Consider the following 17225-nt stretch of genomic DNA (forward strand, 5'->3'; position numbering starts at 1 on the left):
CAAGGGAGGCAGGATGGGGGTGAAGCAGGGCAGTGCCTTTCTGCTCTGCCCCTGGAGCAGCCTCCCATGCGGTCAGGTAACCCGTGGGAGTGAGTGTGAGAACCAATTGCTAACAGGCACTTGTTTCTTTCAGTAACCTTGGAGGCAGTGTCATCAACAAAGAGGTCCTGGGTTTGCTTAAGGCTGGGTGGTCCAGGGAAGAAATTACGATGCAGTACTTGGAGACCTTCCTTCAAGCTGAGATCACAGCGTCCACAGGTAAGTGACCAGGTCACATACATAGGCCTTGCCAAGAGCCTCGGCTGGAGCGGTTAGCGTATGTACTAAATTCGAGATGGGGCTGGGTCAGCTTCTGGTAGCACAAGGAAAAGGAAGCCTAAGCTCCTGCCCTGAAAATGCCCTTATGAGGGTCCTTGGCCCAGCCAGGCACAGCCATGGTCTCTGATGCCCACAGTCTGGCAGATCAGTCAAAGGGAGGATGGCTTCACCTGTTTCCTGCCCAGATGAAGCCACAGTCCTGGTGGTCGTGCCCAGCCACACTCACCATGCTTCTGAGCCTAAAGCAGCCACAACTACATAGCTCTTGGTACCTACTGCAGACAGCACTCCTAGAGCATCATGGGAAACTAGATCTTGGCCAGGTCTCAATTTGGGGGACACCGTAAGTCTCTAGTCTATGTAACTTCGGGTCTTGGTTTCAGATAGTAGCTTTGGCTCCAGCCGTCTTGTGAAGGAAAACCTTATTGACTTCTTTGTCCCCTTCCTGCCATTGGAGTACCGCCATGTGCGGCTGTGTGTCCGGGACGCCTTCCTGAGCCAGGACCTCCCGTACACAGAAGAGGCCCTGGATGAAATCGCAAAGATGATGACGTATGTACCCGAGGAAGAGCAGCTTTTCTCCTCCCAGGGCTGCAAATCCATTTCCCAGAGAATCAACCTCTTCCTGCCTTGAAAGTGACTCACTGTGCTCACTGGATTTGCCAGGGACCCCGGCGTCCAGTGCTCCAGCTGGTGTGCAGGAGGCGGACCTGAAAACCACTTGGTGCCTTAAAGACCTACGTTCTAGTTACTCTAGAATGCAGGTCAGGAAGTCAGAAAGCCATTAGGAAGTCCAGGTGCCAAAGGGTCCCCAGAACTCCCCTGCAGTCTGCTAGCGTCGCAGCTCTCCGCAGGCTGCAGGACTTCAGCATAGTCTGTGGTCGCAGGATTCTTGGGCTACAGAACATGGAAGGATAAACAGATCTGTGGCTCAGCGGGAGTGTGCTCCATCCAGTCTGTAGGCGTGGGCCAGCTTCTGTGTGCGAGCAGAACAGCAAAGGGGGCCTTAGGTAAAGGGAAAACCACATGCTTTCAAAACATGCCAATGATGGGGGCACGACCTGTGATCCCAGCACTGAGTAGGCCAATACGGGAGAGAGCTCAAGAGGTCCACATCACGGGTGTGTAGCTAAGGCATGTTCTGTTCTTTAGACCGAAAACTTTTTTTTTTTAATTAGGGGCCTTGCTACAGAATGTACTATGTGTAGATTAAATTTTGTATTTTTCTAATGTTGGCCTCCTTTCTTACTGAGACCTAGTGATTGGGTACTCGCCTGCTTTAGCTTAGGGAGTACTGAGTCCAGCATGTAAAGCAGCATGGCTTGAAAGCAGGATCTCGAACAGCCAACAGCAGCTCACAAAGTTTAGGAGCTCTGCTGCCTAGCCAGGGATGGAGACCTAACAATTCCGACTTCTTATAGAGCAGACTACATGATGCCCAGTAAAACGTAGATTTCTTGTTCAAGGCAGGTGTTGCGATGCCTATCATCCCTATTCAGGAGGAAGAGCAGGAAGACAGCTGGGGCTGCGACAAAGCCATGGAGACCCCGTCCCGTCCAGGAGCCACACACAGGTTTCTCCCCCACAGGCCATGTTGACAGTGCTGAACAGCTCGTACTAACCTAACAGAACTAGAATCCTAGAAATATCTCATGATCACAAGGGCATACAAGTGGAAATGCAGAGGAGAGGCTGCAGAAACTTCCAGAAACACTCTAGAACAACAGAGCAGTGGAGAGATTAAGTTGGAAAATCCTGACTTGAGACGAGACCTCTGAGGAGCGACGCCAATATATACATCTCAGCGTAGCAAGCACTGTGCCCACAATTGGCACACTAACATCGCAGTGGAAAACCATGGAAATGAAATAGCGAGGATGGCAGCACACCTATAATTCTAGCACTCGGAAAGCTGAGGCAGGAGGCTGCCAAGCTTAAGAAAACCTGGGCTGTCTAGTGAGTTTGAGACTGGCTGGAGCTATATACCGAAGACCTTGTCTTGATTTTTGTCTTTTTTTGGTTTTGATTTTTTTTTTTTTTTTTTTTTTTTTTTTTGGTTTCTCTGTGGTTTTGGAGCCTGTCCTGGAACTAGCTCTGTAGACCAGGCTGGTCTTGAACTCAGAGAACCGTCTGCCTCCCTAGCACTGGGATTAAAGGTGTGCGCCCCCCCCCCCCATCCCAAAATGACCTTGACTGTTTTGCCAACATCTGCCTGGTGCTGTAATTACAGGCAGGTGCCAGTACACCTGGATTTATTTGGTGCTGGGCTCAGACTCAGGGTTTCTTGCACATTAGGCAAACACTTTGCTGATCCCCAGGCCCAAGACCTTGTTTCTAAATAAAGACATTGGACTGGATGCTAAAAACTAAAGCAAAACTAGGGATCAGTGAAAAGGCTGCTAGTTCTTCCTTCATATTTGAAATATAAACATGACCTTTACCAGCTAAGAGAAAGGGTGGGTGGGGAAAGAGAATTAAATAATCCATAGAAAGGAGGATATTACTACTGGTAACATAGAAATACAAAGGATTAAAAAAAACTGATGATTATACACCAATAACCTAGATTATGTAGAATAGACAAATTTCTGTATGTTCAAAACCTACCAAGATTAAATCATGAGGAAGTAAACAACCCAAACAGACTTTTAACAAGTATTTTTTTTTTTAAGTCTTACATCAAAGAGAAGCTTCATGCGGAAATCTACCTTAGTAGATTTAAATCTACCTTAATAGAGTTAAAGTCTGAGAAAGGCAAGGTGACACATGCCTTTTAATCCAGAGTCAGCTGGATCTCTGTGAGTTCAAGGCCAGCCTGGTCTACACAGCAAGTTCCAGGATAGCCAGAGCTGTGTTGAGAAACCCATTCTCAAATAAATCTGGGTGTGGTGAAACACAGTAGTAATCCCAGCACCAAGGAGATTGGGAAAAGAGGGTTAAGTTTAAGGTTGGTTTTATTAAACAACAAACAGTAACACTAATTCTATTGAAGCTACCCCAAAATTGAAGGAGTACTACCAAACTCATTCCATGAGGTATTACCTTGATAGCAAAATCAAACAAGGACATAAAATAAAAACAATAAAACCCCACGCCAAACCCAAAAATCTATAGGCCAACATTCCTGCTGAACACAGATGCAAAAATCCTTAACAACATACAGCCTAAAACATCACAACAAAAACATCACTATGACCAAAAGGAATTCTTTTTTTTTTCTTTCTTTCTTTTTTGGATTTTTGAGACAGGGTTTCTCCGTAGCTTTTGGTTCCTGTCCTGGAACTAGCTCTTGTAGTCCAGGCTGGCCTCGAACTCACAGAGATCCGCCTGCCTCTGCCTCCCAAGTGCTGGGATTAAAGGCGTGCGCCACCACTGCCCGGCGCAAAAGGAATTCTTTACAGGTATACAAGGATGGTTCAATCTCTGTAAATGATTAAATGTGATCTATCATATTAGCAGAATGAAAGGTACAAACTATATGATCATTTCAATAGATGCAGAAAAATCAATTGAAAAACCTCTTAATGTTTAAAAAAAAAAACACCCTCAAAAAATCAAGTATAAAAGCAACGTGGTGGGGCTGGAGAGATGGCTCAGAGGTCAAGAGCACTGGCTGTTCTTCTAGAGGTCCTGAGTTCAATTCCCAGCAACCACATGGTGGCTCACAACTATCTGTAATGAGATCTGGTGCCCTATTCTGGCCTGCAGGCAGAGTACTGAGAATACTGTATACAATAATAATAATAATAATGATAATAATAATAAAAAGCAATATGGCGCATGCCTTTGGTCCCAGCAGAGGTAGGCAGACCTCTGAGTTCTAGGCCAGCCTAGTCTACAAAATGAGTTCCAGGACAGCCAGGGCTGTTAAACAAAGAAACCCAGTCTCAAATCACAAAACAAAACAAAAAAATCAAAGACAACTGGTAAGAATGATGAGCTTGGCCCGGGTCTGAAAAAGCATGGGATAAAACTGGACTCGCTGAAAATAGCGGACAATGAGGACTACTGAGAAGTGAAGAACAATGGCAATGGGTTTTTGATCCCACTGCACGTACTGGCTTTGTGGGAGCCTAGGCAGTTTGGATGCTCACCTTACTAGACCTGGATGGAGGTGGTTGGTCCTTGGACTTCCCACAGGGCAGGGAACCCTGATTGCTCTTTGGGCTGATGAGGGAGGGGGACTTCACCGGGGCAGGAGGAGGGAAATGGGAGGCGGTGGCGGGGAGGAGGCAGAAATCTTTAATAAATAAAAAAAATATATACATATAAAGAATGATGAGCTTATCTGTTAATTCTAGCACTTATGTGTGGGCAGGAGGATTTAAAAATCAGTAGTTTATATACATTAACAGCCAATTATCTGAAAAAGAAAAAAAGACAAACTTATTTACAATTATAATAAAATACTTAGGAATAACGTAACCAAGGAAGTGAAATAGCCTACACTGAAAACTAAAGAGCACTGATGAGAAAGACTGGAAACACTCATGATTATCAGCTAGCAGATTTAACAGCATAAAATGTCCACAATGCCAAAGTGATCTAGAGTCAATGAAATGCCTATCAAGACATCTTTGGTAGTCTGAATGTAATTGGCCCCCATATTTTCATAGGGAGTGGCACTGTTAGGTGGTGTGGCCTTATTGGAGGAAGTGTGTCACTTTGGAGACAGGCTTTGAGGTTTTCTTTGCTCAAGATACCGCCCAGTATCTCAGCCAACTTTCTGTTGCCTTCAAGAAGTAGCACCCTCAGCTCCAGCCCATCTATCTGCTTGCATGCTACCATGCTCCTGACGATGACGATGATGGACTTACCACTGAAACTGTTACGCTGTCATCCCAATTAAATGTTTTCCTTTATAAGAGTTGTTATGGTCGTGGTGTCTCCTCACAGCAGCAGAAACCCTAAGATGACATTTTTCACACAAATAGGAAAATGATTTCAAAATTTTTAAGAAACTACAAATCCTTAAGTAGCCAAAGGAATTCAAACAAAAAGGACACAGCTGTATGGTATTACCTAACTTGAAAGATACTACGAAGTATAGTACCAAAACATCATGGTACCGACATAAACACACACCAATGAAACAGAATGCAGAGAAATACAATATATGCTCTTCAGGCCAAAAGACTTTTTACAATGGTATCAAGAAAGTGCAACAGAGGAAGGGGAGTCTCTATAATAAATGGTTTTGGGTAATGTGGCTGTGTGTATGTAGACCTTAGCTCTCACCACATATAAAACCAATGCAAAATAGATTAAAGACTTACATGTAAAACCTGAAACTAGAACACAAATGTTTGAAGACCTTGGTACAGGCAATGATTTTTTTGGAAGAGACCCCAGTAGCAAAGCAGTAAAGTAGCAATAAATGACAAAAGGATTTCATCAAACTAAAAAGCCCAAAGGCCAAATAAACCATCAGGAAGAGACAACTTATGTTAGTGACACTGAGTTATTCTCCAGAATATAGAAGGAGCTCAAAGAGCTCAACAAATAAGTCCATTAAAACTTCAACAAGTTTGAAGACAACAGATGCTCTTCAAAAGACCAGTGGGCTGGAGAGAGAATTCAGTGACGAAGAGTACTTGTTCAGTTCCCAGCATCCACATGATGGCTATTACCTCTAACTCCAGTCCCAGGGGACCCAACACTTTATTCTGGGCCTGTGGGAACACGCATGCATGTGATGCACGCATACATGCAGACAAAACACTTAATGGCACATAATCTTTTTTTTTTAAAGTCTTAGAAGAGAGACAAAAGCAACAGCCAAGTATTCATCCTATGGAACAGAAAAGTTAATCGAACTGTGCACGTATCATGCAGCTTTGCCTGATAAAGACGATCTGAACAAACTTCTGTTCACCTCTGACAGGGCACCAGTGCTGAACCAGAGGGATGATTTCATCCAAGTCTACCTTGGTAAATCAATGAATTTAGGGGTGATGTACAGAAACTTGGGCTATTTTCAGGTGCTACATCACCAGAAAGTCTATCCTAGCATGGGTATGACTCAGAAAGCTTCAGCCTGGAGCTCTCTGCTTAACAAATAAGCAACTCCACCAGTCTCTCCCGTTTGCAGCAACTGAGTGCTCAGGTGGCCTAGAGGAAGGGGCTTGTTAATCTAAGCTGCATGAGCTCCTGTCTTCCCTCCAAAGGAACCATGATTAACTCAGAGGACAGACCTTACCCCAATCGGAAAATTAAGACAACAACCCCTAGGGAGGCTACGGAAAGGACCTGTAAGACACTACTGGGGAGAAGGTAAACCAGCACAGACACTATGGAAATGGTATAGTAGTCATGCAAAGCATTAAGTATAGCTTGGCACAAAGGTGCACACCTGTAACCCCAGCACTTAGAAGGCAGAGGTGTAGGATTCAAAACTCAAGGTCAGCCTAGACTCAAAAGACCAAGGACTAGAGATATATCTCAGTGATATCTTCCTAGCCTATGTGGTCCCTAGTACTACAAAAAGGAAAAACAAAAAGCTAAAACAACAAAATTTGAGTTAAATATAAAAATGTATAATCTGAAACTATAAAATTACCCTAAGAAAACAGAGGGAGTCCTTCTGGCCTCTGAGGGTACCGCACACTTAAATAACTGGCTAGAAGGGTTTGAGGCTGGGCATGGTGGCCCATACCTGTAATTTTATCATTCTGAGGACGATTAGGGTTCAAAGCCAGCCTGGTCTACACAGCAAGGATAAGGTCAGTCAGGACAATGTAGTGAGACTATTTTCAAAATAAAAAACTAGGAATGAATACGAGGAAGTGATGTTTAACATATTTTTTTGTTTTGTTTTGTTTTTCAAGACAGGGTTTCTCTGTAGCTTTGGTGCCTGTCCTGGAACTAGCTCTGTAGACCAGCAGGGTGGCCTCGAACTCACAGAGATCCGCCTGCCTCTGCCTCCCAAGTGCTGGGATTAAAGGCATGCACCACCACCGCACGGCTATATAATTTCAACATACAGTGTATACAATGATTTAAAACATCACAATACTCAAGTATTTTATAGACATTAAAAATTTATTTAAAACACACTTCAACAGCTTTAAATATGCTACAATGTATAACATTCCAGTGTACACAGAATTTTGGGAATGCTGAAATAGGAACACAAATCCCACTACAGGGAGTGAAGAGAAATGGAGTCATGTAAGACAGACACTGGAGCATGTGTTCAGGGCAGCACTGTGCCGAGGCGTGAGACGGAAGCAGCCGGAGTCCATCAGTAGATGATGGGGTCCTGAACGTGGATGCACACACAGAGCATGAGAAACAGTGGCATGGATCAATGTGGAAGACGTGCTGCTCGGAATAAGTCAGGGTCAACGCTGTCTGACCCCACTCGTGCTGTGTCAGGGAGCTCATCATGCGGAGAAGGACTACCAATGCCCAGGGGTCAGGAGGGCTGACAGTGAAACCCCGCTGCTTCTATACATGCGCACACTGCAGAAACCAACTCAGGTATTTAGAATATCCATGACCAGATTTCCTTGTGGTGAGAGCATTCAGAATCTTCACTGTTAGCTCTTCTGAAACACTCTGCAGACGAACACCATGACCGAGTTCTTACCTGACTTTGTCATGATAGCCGCTGGCCACACTGTCCTCGATGAATGTGTACAAATGTGGCAAAAAGGTATTGGGACCTGGAAATGTGGGTCAGTTGTTAAGAGTGCTTATCATGTATGAAGTCCTGGGTTCAACTGCCAGCACCCATATGAACAGTGTGGTGGCATACAACAGCAACCCCAGCGGGGGGAATCTAAGTTCATCTTTGGTTGCATGGCAAATTTGAGGCCACCTTGGAAAGGACACATGCCTGTCTTGTAAGCATGAAAAAATAAAGAGGTAAATAATTTTGATTAAGAATACTCTCTTTGAGGATCTATACTTACTCTGTTTAATACATGTCAAGACAATCTAAGAACATATTTGCAGTTGTGTTCAGAATGGATTTTCAGAGAATCAAGTCTCTGTGTAGTCCATACACGTTGGACACATAACCACACATGACCTACCTGATGTTAGCCAGCCCAGGCTCCGGAAGGTGCTGTACGCACAACACTCACCACAGGATGCGGATCCGTATCACAGCCCACTCCAGAAGGATGTATTAGAGGGATGCTCACTGATCATCCACTGTACACCTATAAAGATCTGCTTAGCTGCCCTCTCAATTAAAATCCTGGGAGAAATACTCCAAACTCAAGCCCACTTTGCCGATAAAATACTTCAACCTTTATTTAAAACAAAACACAACTTGCAAACCATGTGAGATATGACAGGAAGCAGTCCCTGCCAAGGGCATCATTTATTTACATCAAGTTTAACACTGTTAGCAGTTCACAGTCAGACAACAGAATGAGAGAATTAAATTAGAAAAACAATCAAAAATATATTACAGTAACAATTAGGAACAAATACTTGACAATAGTGGTAGTGTGACCCATGACTGACATGTTTTAGCTAAGTCCCACATGGTCTCACTGGGCACTGTGTCCCCTTAGCAATGCACACAGTGCCCACTGTGGGCTTCGCCCTCTGTGTACCACCCAGGCCTGCAGTGTAACCTTTGGTATAAACATTAGGGTTTTAAAGAGCCTGAATTAGCAAAATTTAGGACAAAGTTCTATCAACCACCATAAAATGTTCAAATTTACTTTTACCAAGCAAGCACAAAATTGGGGTTTCTCCACTGATAGTCACTACAGAATCTGATTGTGAGGGAAAGTGCAGGGTTACAAGGAAGGCTTTCAGAGTGCAGTGTGCTCAGGGAGCTGATCAGGGTAGCACGCTCACCACGCTACTGCTTCTGCCCTCAGAGAGAGGGAAGCAGGAGCTGTGGAGAGTACCCGCCCTTCTCTTTAGTTTCTGAATACTCATTTTCCTGAAAGGTCCTTTCTTCAGGTCTCAGCAAAGGCTTCTCATGATGGAGTGTAAGTGGTATAGTGGAAGCTGGCTGTCAGATGGAAGAATGCTGTTCATGTGGCCCAACCATCCGCATTCTTGCCATCCCCAATACAGACAGCATGGGTCTTAAGAACACCAAACAATGTAGGGAACTAAGGACCCTGAAGCATTGCAGCCCTGACTTAACAAAGAAAATTAAGAACCTATGAATGTGAAATTTTTAAGTCCCACATGCCACTAAATTGTATGGTCCCTAAAAACAAGATGTTCAACTCCTATTCAGGGCCACAGAAACAAGGCAAGCAAGTTCTACCCACAAAACTCTCTGTATCTCTTTTTTACTAACTTGTTGGCATTTGACAATGCCTCCCCCATGTCCTAAGGGATGAGGGCCCATACCCTGGGAAGAGCAGAGGACCGACAGAACAGCCCCATTCTCCCCTGAAGATGCTAACGTCTGAAGGTAAGTAGCCATACTTCCCCTCGGATGGAGCGGGTCCCACCTGTCCTCTCTGGCCAATCGAGTTCCACTACTGTGTTCAGGTTGTGCAGCACCAGGGAAATAGAGAATATTATCATCTAGAAGGGGTAAATAGTCTGATTTACAGGTATGCATGGAGCAAGGTGTGTGTGGAGGGAGGGTGGGTCGCTCAGCTTGTCACACAGGGCTGAGAAAGGTGAGGCATTTTGACTGGGGAGGAGGGATCTTCTAAACTGACAAGGACTGTGAGTCCTGATGAAGTTTGTTTTAAGATCTAACACACCAGCTCAGCAGCCAAGTATTTCTCCCAGCAATGTTCAGGAAGCCATCCTTGAAGGCACAGGCCTCTGAGCATGGCCTCTGCCACTCTGTCAGCTTCTAGTCAAGATAAACTGCCCCAGATCTTATCCAGGGCACAGCACATGGTCTTCCGGGTCATGTGGGGACCTAGTCCAAAACGAAAGAGTTATCATGGAACACACAGTCAAGACAGACACGCACACACGGCATGGAAATCAGCAGCCTTACAAAGACAAGCTGGAGACAACAGTCAGCTGCCAGCCTCCTCACTAGCAAGATCACAGGCAACAGCAGTGAAGTTGGGGCATTGTGCTGTGCTGACTAGCGCAGGTGACAACCACCAGTACTCCAAACACTATGACCCCTAAGTTGGAAAAATAGAACTCTATGCACGAGACATTAGGAGTGGGCCAAGTTTTAGAAGCATCCCGAGGCCACGCCTCTCTACCTGGGAGGCGATCCTAGCAGCATGGGAGCCATGGGCACCCTTGGGCTGCCTTGGCCAGTCTGTGCACAGATCCCCTTGGAGCTGACTTGCTCTAGGCTCCTGCATGCCTACAAAACTCAAACAGGAATTTTCAAAGACCTGGACGGCTACCTGACGAAGCTAAGGCAGCTGACAGTGGATGTAACAGTTACTGGCCACAGCAGATGCTGAGGGTGTAAAGATGGATCCCAGATCCCGGTGAAGCAAGTGAATGCATGCAAGATGATGAAACAGGTCGCTAAGAACAGAAATAAAGACTCTGTCAACCCAGTACTGACTCCCCTGAAGACACAGCCTAATGATGACAATGATAGCACTAGCAAAGATAGACAAATATGGGGAGGTCAGAAAAGTCACCTCCACATGATTTACTACAAATTCAGGGAGGTTAGAGTATAGAGTGCAGCTAGATGTAAGCTGCCTGCCTCCGCATGATTTACCTGCGCATACGATTATCTACTAGGTGAGATGATCAATGTCAATGTCATTTATAACTGGTAGAGAAATTCTGGAAATTCTCCAAGTACATCAGTTCTCTACCTCCCCCCGCCGAGATATTAGTTTTAAAAGATACTGTCAACATGAACAGGAAATGAGTCTGCTCTCACCACAGCAAGGACGTAAGAGCTGAGCGCATACCAGATGACTGCTCTAAAGAAAGAGGGCCTTCATCTTCCAATCCAGGCCCAGACAAGCTGCTGGGCTCCAGAGGGACAAACCCCCACTCCCCTTGAGTCTTACTCTGTGGCCCAGGCTGATGTGGATCTGGAGATTCTCAGCTTCAGCTCCTTCACTGCCAGGATTACATGCCACTACTTTACTAGTTCTTTACAATGAGAACAAAACCAAACAACGGGGCCCCAGTTTGCTAACGTTCCCAGCTCTAAACTATGAGCAGTTTCATATGTGATTCTGTAGCGAACTCCAGAGGTGAGTCTCTAGCTGCAGGTCCAGGTCAGGCCATCCTCTACAGAAACCACAATCCAGCTTTGGATCGATCTACTTCTCAAGGTGCTTTCCCACTATGCCTCAGTTATTAAAATGACACAATAGATTTCTTTTTGAACAAAAAGGAATGTAAGACTGGTTTTGTTCTTTTTTTGTTTTGAAATAACTCAGGTTTAGATATTTTTAGCTACGAAGTGCAGATTTCTGTGTGGCTGAGGTCTAGAAGAACAGGGCTATGTTGGCTTCATAACCAAATTCTACTAAAGGCTTGTTTGGCTACACCGTCACTGCCAGGGCCCGCCAGAGCCTGTGCTTTACAAGCGTGCAGCACCACGGATACTGATTGTCTAGCTGAGCACCTCACAAGGCAGCAGGAGCGGTGGAGAAACGCCAGTGTCAGGACTCCTGAATTCTCCCCTCAGCTCTGCCACTAACTGCTCAAAGATAACCCACTAGTGACAGCCATCCTCTCCAGGTCCTTCTTCTGCAAAGAAAAGGGCATAGAGTGTTCTGTTCAGCCAGTGGTGTTTGAAACCTGGAGAAGTTCTTGGGAAATATACTCGCTATTCTCTCAGCCCACCAGGAATTCCAGTGTAGAATGGGGCGAGTTCATGAGGTTCCTTTTAAAAACTTCTGCAGGACTATTGCGTGCTCCTGGGTTAGGAGTGAACACTAGCAGTCAGCATTCATGGAGTGTGTACCGGGTACCTGAGCTACCTAGTCTACAAACATCACCTCACACTACTGGCATTGCTGGATCCCCTAAACTCAAAAACCCAGTCTTCATTATGCCAAGAAACAGTTTAATCAGTCAGTTTGTCAACAGTGTTAGAACATTTCTAACTGAAACCTGACAATGCTGCTGGAAACTAGTCTCCACTATGATGACCTTCTACAGAGGCCATCCTGAAATGGCCCAATCAGTTTCTCCCTAGAGAGATCTAGTTTGGTATACCATGTTCAATTCAGTTCAATTTACTACAAAACACATCTTTTAAGAAAAGCCTATTTTAAGGCTTCTCTCTCTGAATGTAATGATAGAAAACATCTGAAAATGTGAAATATAATTGTAGCCAAAGCTTAAAAAAAAGCTTCCTGTAAGCACAATTAGGATATATTCACTACAAAATGCAACGTGAAGGTGGGGACCCAACTGAAACCACAAGACTTGTGCATAAAGGAATGAAATTGTGGCAAGACATGCATAGATCAAACGACTTTAGGACCTGCCATCTGCTGTTTTCAGGCTACATATAGTAAAGTAACATTTTTAATTTCTAAAAGCAGTTTTCTCTGCTTTAGATTCAAACCTTCAAATCTGCTGTTTTTAAGCTGGTCCCTTGCAGGTATATAAAAGGAAAAACCTAAATCATTCTTCCATAGCAAGTTGGCAGGGCCTCTGTGACCCGAGGCCTGGTCCCTGAAAGCTACACAGTTCATGCACCATGGGGCGTGTGCTACAACAGTCAATGCTACTCATGGCCGTGCCGAGAAAGTCAGTTCAGCTCGCGGACTCAGGGATGACCCACTCTGCAGGACAGAATCGGTGCTGCCCTCAGCCCCTCAGACTGAGAAGAGCAGGGAGCTGAGATACTCAGTAGTGTTTCTCCAAGCCTGTTTTCAGAACTCTCAAGGGAAAACCAACTATCCCACAAACAAACAAACAAACAAACAAACAAAACAGGACCCAAATCTGAAAACAACTATCTCTTATGATATCCCATTATGGCAGGGATGAACTTTAAAGCAGCATTAATAACGGCCTCAAATTTTAGCTTTCTCCTCCCCATCTATACAAGGCTAACTGCTAAAACAGATTCAAGTATACGGGTACATACAATCGTGGGGAGTGGTGAAGGAGGAGGTGGGAAAATTCTCTTCCAACTACTACAAGGGCATTAACCTGATCCCTAGCTGCCCTGATTGCAGCCGTGGGAACACACTGACACCTGTAGGAGCTGTCTCCTCCACTCCAGACCTCCTCTTACCCTGAGCCTTCTCTGGAGCAGCAGTGATAAGTATCCAAATATCCTTTCTAATGAAAACTACATTTCTTCCTTGGTCAAGGATGCCAAATGCAACCTGAAATAGTTTCCCTTTAGGATTCTGGCCCGATTACTGTAAGCATAGCAGTTCTAAAGTTTCTCATTTGGGAATCAGCGGAGAATGAAAAGCGACCCAATGTACCAACACTAAGAGCTCTCCAGAGAGGCTCTCAAAAGGAGCTGCAGCTTAGTCTGAAAACACTCTTGAGAATCTGGGCTAGTGCCTTCAATTAATAGATCCAAAGATGGGCGGTGACCTGACAGTGATCGATGACGATCAGGAAGAAAACACTGCTTAGTGAGTTCCCATCTTCCTGCATTAATACTCTGAGAGAAGAAAAAAAAAGATATTTTGTATTGGGTTCTCTTTGGGGAATGATAAGGGTGTTCACAAAGTTAAAAAACAACACAACACAAAACAAAACTGGAATTAGACCCAGCACCAAAAACATCAACAATATGTTGCCTACTAAGTTTTTAATCCATGTTACCCTATTAGCTTTCATATCTGTAATTTAGGGACAGGAAATGCCTATTTTTCAAAGGCAAATCCTATTTGCAGGTTAAACCCTTAGGTTTCTAAGTCTAATTGGTGCTCCCTGAAAATAACCCACTCCTATAATGCACTCTTAAAATAGAGGTGAAAGAACAAAATAAATAAAACTATATTCCCAACACAAACTCCATCAACATCAAGTGCGACGAGGGGGTGGTGTGCTATGTGAGCAGAGAAAGAGCATGGAAGACTGCGGAGGCAAGCCTTAGTGAAGAGGCCTTCTCCACTGTCACCGGGTTGGTGCAGGGTGTCACGGGCAGGGAAAGGTACGAGTAACCACGTGACCCAGCAAGGTTCTCTTCTCAGCCTCAGGCCTCTGGGCCCAGCCAGCATCAAAAAGGTACTGTAACTCCTTGGTATTTTAATCTAAAAAAAAGAACATTTATAGCTGCTCAAGTGGCCATTTTGTCAGTATTCAGGGGCATAGAAGGTCTCCTCGATGAGAACCTGTAATGACCACTACTTTTGACATCGATGCTGGGTAATGCCCTGAATGCTGCCAGAAATAAAGACAGACAGCCTGCCCAGCAAGGGACAGAGAAGACCCACTAAGACCCACCCCCCATTCCGTGGTTTACAGACAGCCACCAAGAAGCAGCAAGTGGATACTGGTCCATTAGGAAGTAACATGCTAGAAGAGCGGGAGGGGTGACTGCTAGTCGTCCTCAGTTTTAGGTGTCAACCTGCCTAAATGTCCCTCCAATTCTGTACTTCTTCTACCAACTAATACACCCAGGTAAACAGGGCAAAAGCAGACAGAGCGCCACGCTTACCAGCTGAGTATTCTAGCAATCTAATTTGCAGTTCTTGCTACAGCAGCAATGACCCATGGGAGCCACTTCTGACAGCCTTGAGTAAAAACTCCTGCTACATCCCTCGCTTGGCTTTCTCCTGTTCCTGAAGCTGCACGGTGAGCTGAAGCACAATCACCCCAGGACATGCCAGGTCAAGGCCTGTTTCATGATACAGAACAACTGCCAGCAGCCCACTGGAGCGCACAGGCTGTTCCGGCTAGGGAGGGGCTGCACTTTCGTATGACATATGCTCTCTTACTTTCCAGCGCAGGTTCCAACTCTGTCCGCACTTCCCTGCTCCACCAAACTGATTTATCTATTTCTGTGACTTCCTTTGCTATTATGAGATGAACCTGTAAACGTGAGAATTCAGGGATCTGAGGTACTTCACATAAACACACTCAAGTATCAGTCTGTCGCTTTTTAAAAACAATAACACAGGAAAACGAGTCCCTTTCCCTCTCCCCTCAGATATATGTGCATTTCCCACCAGGCTGACAATGGCTACCTCTGCACCACATCACTAATTTCCTGTACACACGACAATAAGTTATTAAGGACAGGGTTTGTCCCAGGCACACCAGCAGCTGTGGAAGACACCTGCAGCTCCTGTAGGCTAAGTTCCAGTTTGCTCACAGCCTCTCGGAAGGCAAATTTGTTGCGAGTCTGAGGGATGCAGTCCACGTACCCTGAGCAGTAGTCAAGCAGCTGGTGCCCAGTGTCCACCAGTTGGCTATTGGGCACAGGTTCTGTGATTGCACTGGACAGTAGGTCGGCACACTCCAGCAGGGCCTCTTTGCTGATTTTGTCAGCTGAGATTTTCTCCACTGCCTGTTTGGTTTTTCTCAGGGCCACCTTAGTACCTGCTGTGCCATTGGCCATTTTGGCTGGCGAGATGGAAGATGTGGGCAAAGGCACTTGAGGCGGGGGCATCACTGGCCTCCCAGGTTTCCCACTACTGGGCATGGGCCCTGGAGCTGCCTTTTTTCCTCCCTCCTGGGTTTCTGGAGTGGGCTGTCCTGCAGGTGGGGCAGCTGGCTCTTCCTCGGGGTCTGAACATGTGGATGGATGCTGCAGTAGTCTCATCACTGGTGGTGGGGGTGGGGCACACTTTGGTTTTACCCGTCGGGGTCGGTCCTTGTCTCCAGAGGATGTGACCTGATGCTCAGATAAGAGCTTGAATTTATTCCCCTGAGAGTCTGTGCCAATGAGCTGCACATCCGCTGGAGTGTGTTTCAGAGTGGGTGATATAAGGACTGGCACTTTGTGGTTGTGGGTGGTGGGGAGGACAGCTACAGCCTTGGCCGGAGAAGACCAGCCTGGCTGCTCTCCATCCTCTGGGACTCCAGCGACTCCAAGTCGCGTCCCACCATTTCTTTCCTTGCCTTTGGGGGCAGCTGCCACTCCAGCCACCCCTACCCCTGGAGAGTCACTCTCTGTGATGGCCGGATCAGGGGCTCTCAGGGGAAGGGCTGTGGCTCCTCTGGGCAATAGTTTGGCTTTTGGTCTCTCCCTGGCTGGAGCGGCACCTTCCTCAGATTTTTTTGGAAGCATGTCATTAGCCCTGTCCACATTCTCTTCTTGCTGAGAAGAGGTGGACACTGTCCTTTCCAGCTGGAGTTTGGACCTCTGGCAGTTCCTGGGAAGGGTCATTGCCATCCTATCCTGCTCTGGAAGCCCTGAGGACATGGAAGATGTAGAGTTTGACCTTGGAAAAGGCTTGGAAGTGTCATCACTGGCTGTGGGTTTACCTGCTCGTAAGCCCAGTGTCTTTTTGATTAAGCGAGGTGTAAAGAAGCCTGTGATGCCAGACCACCCACCCCCAGCAGTGCCACTGCCCCCGCCCCCACCACTGTCATCATTACAGAGGTTCCTCTGTGCAAAGCTCCCCCCATAGCACTTGGCTGGCACCAGATTCGACTCTTGCTGGCTGGGAGTGAAAGAGAACCCATCAGCATGCTGTAGAGAAGCAACAGATGAGAAGTTACCCGTGAGTTCATATTTCTTGTGTGGCTGGTTTTCCATTTCGCGAAAAGAGCTGCTGCGCTTAGGAGGTGTGGGAGCATTTCTCTTTTTCATGAAGGAGCTGAAGAAGCCTCCCTTCCTATCCCTGGTGAAGCATGTCTCTTTGGCATCTTCTAAGAGGCTGCTAGGTGACTTATCTCTTTGTTTTCGAGGCAGAGCCGGGGACCCGCTGGAGGCCTGTGCACTTCTAATGAACCCTGCTGAGAAACGGCCAATCAATAACAGGAAAGACAAGGTGAGCCGGTAAGCATGATTAAGTTAGAAAAGTTCTATTTGCATTTATTAAACATCAGATGCTGGCATTACATAGGAAACTAATAAATACATCATCAGTTTCAGT

General features: G+C 45.8%; 2 protein-coding genes across 11 annotated transcripts in view; one reads left to right on the plus strand and one right to left on the minus strand.

Moving 5' to 3' along the window:
- Tor3a (torsin family 3 member A) overlaps window positions 1–5185 on the plus strand; it is a 28850-nt gene extending 23665 nt beyond the window's left edge. The window contains exons 5-6 of the mRNA XM_050135334.1: window positions 134–258; window positions 702–5185. Coding sequence (XP_049991291.1) covers window positions 134–258; window positions 702–952 — 376 coding nt within the window. The 3' untranslated portion in view covers window positions 953–5185. The remainder of the gene's footprint in view (window positions 1–133; window positions 259–701) is intronic.
- A 3426-nt stretch (window positions 5186–8611) lies between these two features.
- Abl2 (ABL proto-oncogene 2, non-receptor tyrosine kinase) overlaps window positions 8612–17225 on the minus strand; it is a 93065-nt gene continuing 84451 nt past the window's right edge. For 3 of the 10 annotated variants that reach the window (XM_050135327.1, XM_050135325.1, XM_050135326.1), the window contains 2 exons: window positions 16849–17082; window positions 8612–16539 (listed from right to left, as the gene is read on the minus strand). In XM_050135327.1, the coding sequence (XP_049991284.1) occupies window positions 15365–16539; window positions 16849–17082 (1409 nt within the window). In that variant the 3' untranslated portion in view covers window positions 8612–15364. Of the gene's footprint in view, window positions 17086–17225 lie in introns of all 10 variants that reach the window. The other 7 variants (XM_050135323.1, XM_050135318.1, XM_050135320.1 and 4 more) reach the window with 3 other exon arrangements.

This window comes from Alexandromys fortis, unplaced genomic scaffold (assembly GCF_014885135.2).
Source record: "Alexandromys fortis isolate MF-2015 unplaced genomic scaffold, M_Fortis_MF-2015_v1.1 scaffold_21, whole genome shotgun sequence".
NCBI classification, from domain to species: Eukaryota; Metazoa; Chordata; class Mammalia; order Rodentia; family Cricetidae; genus Alexandromys; species Alexandromys fortis.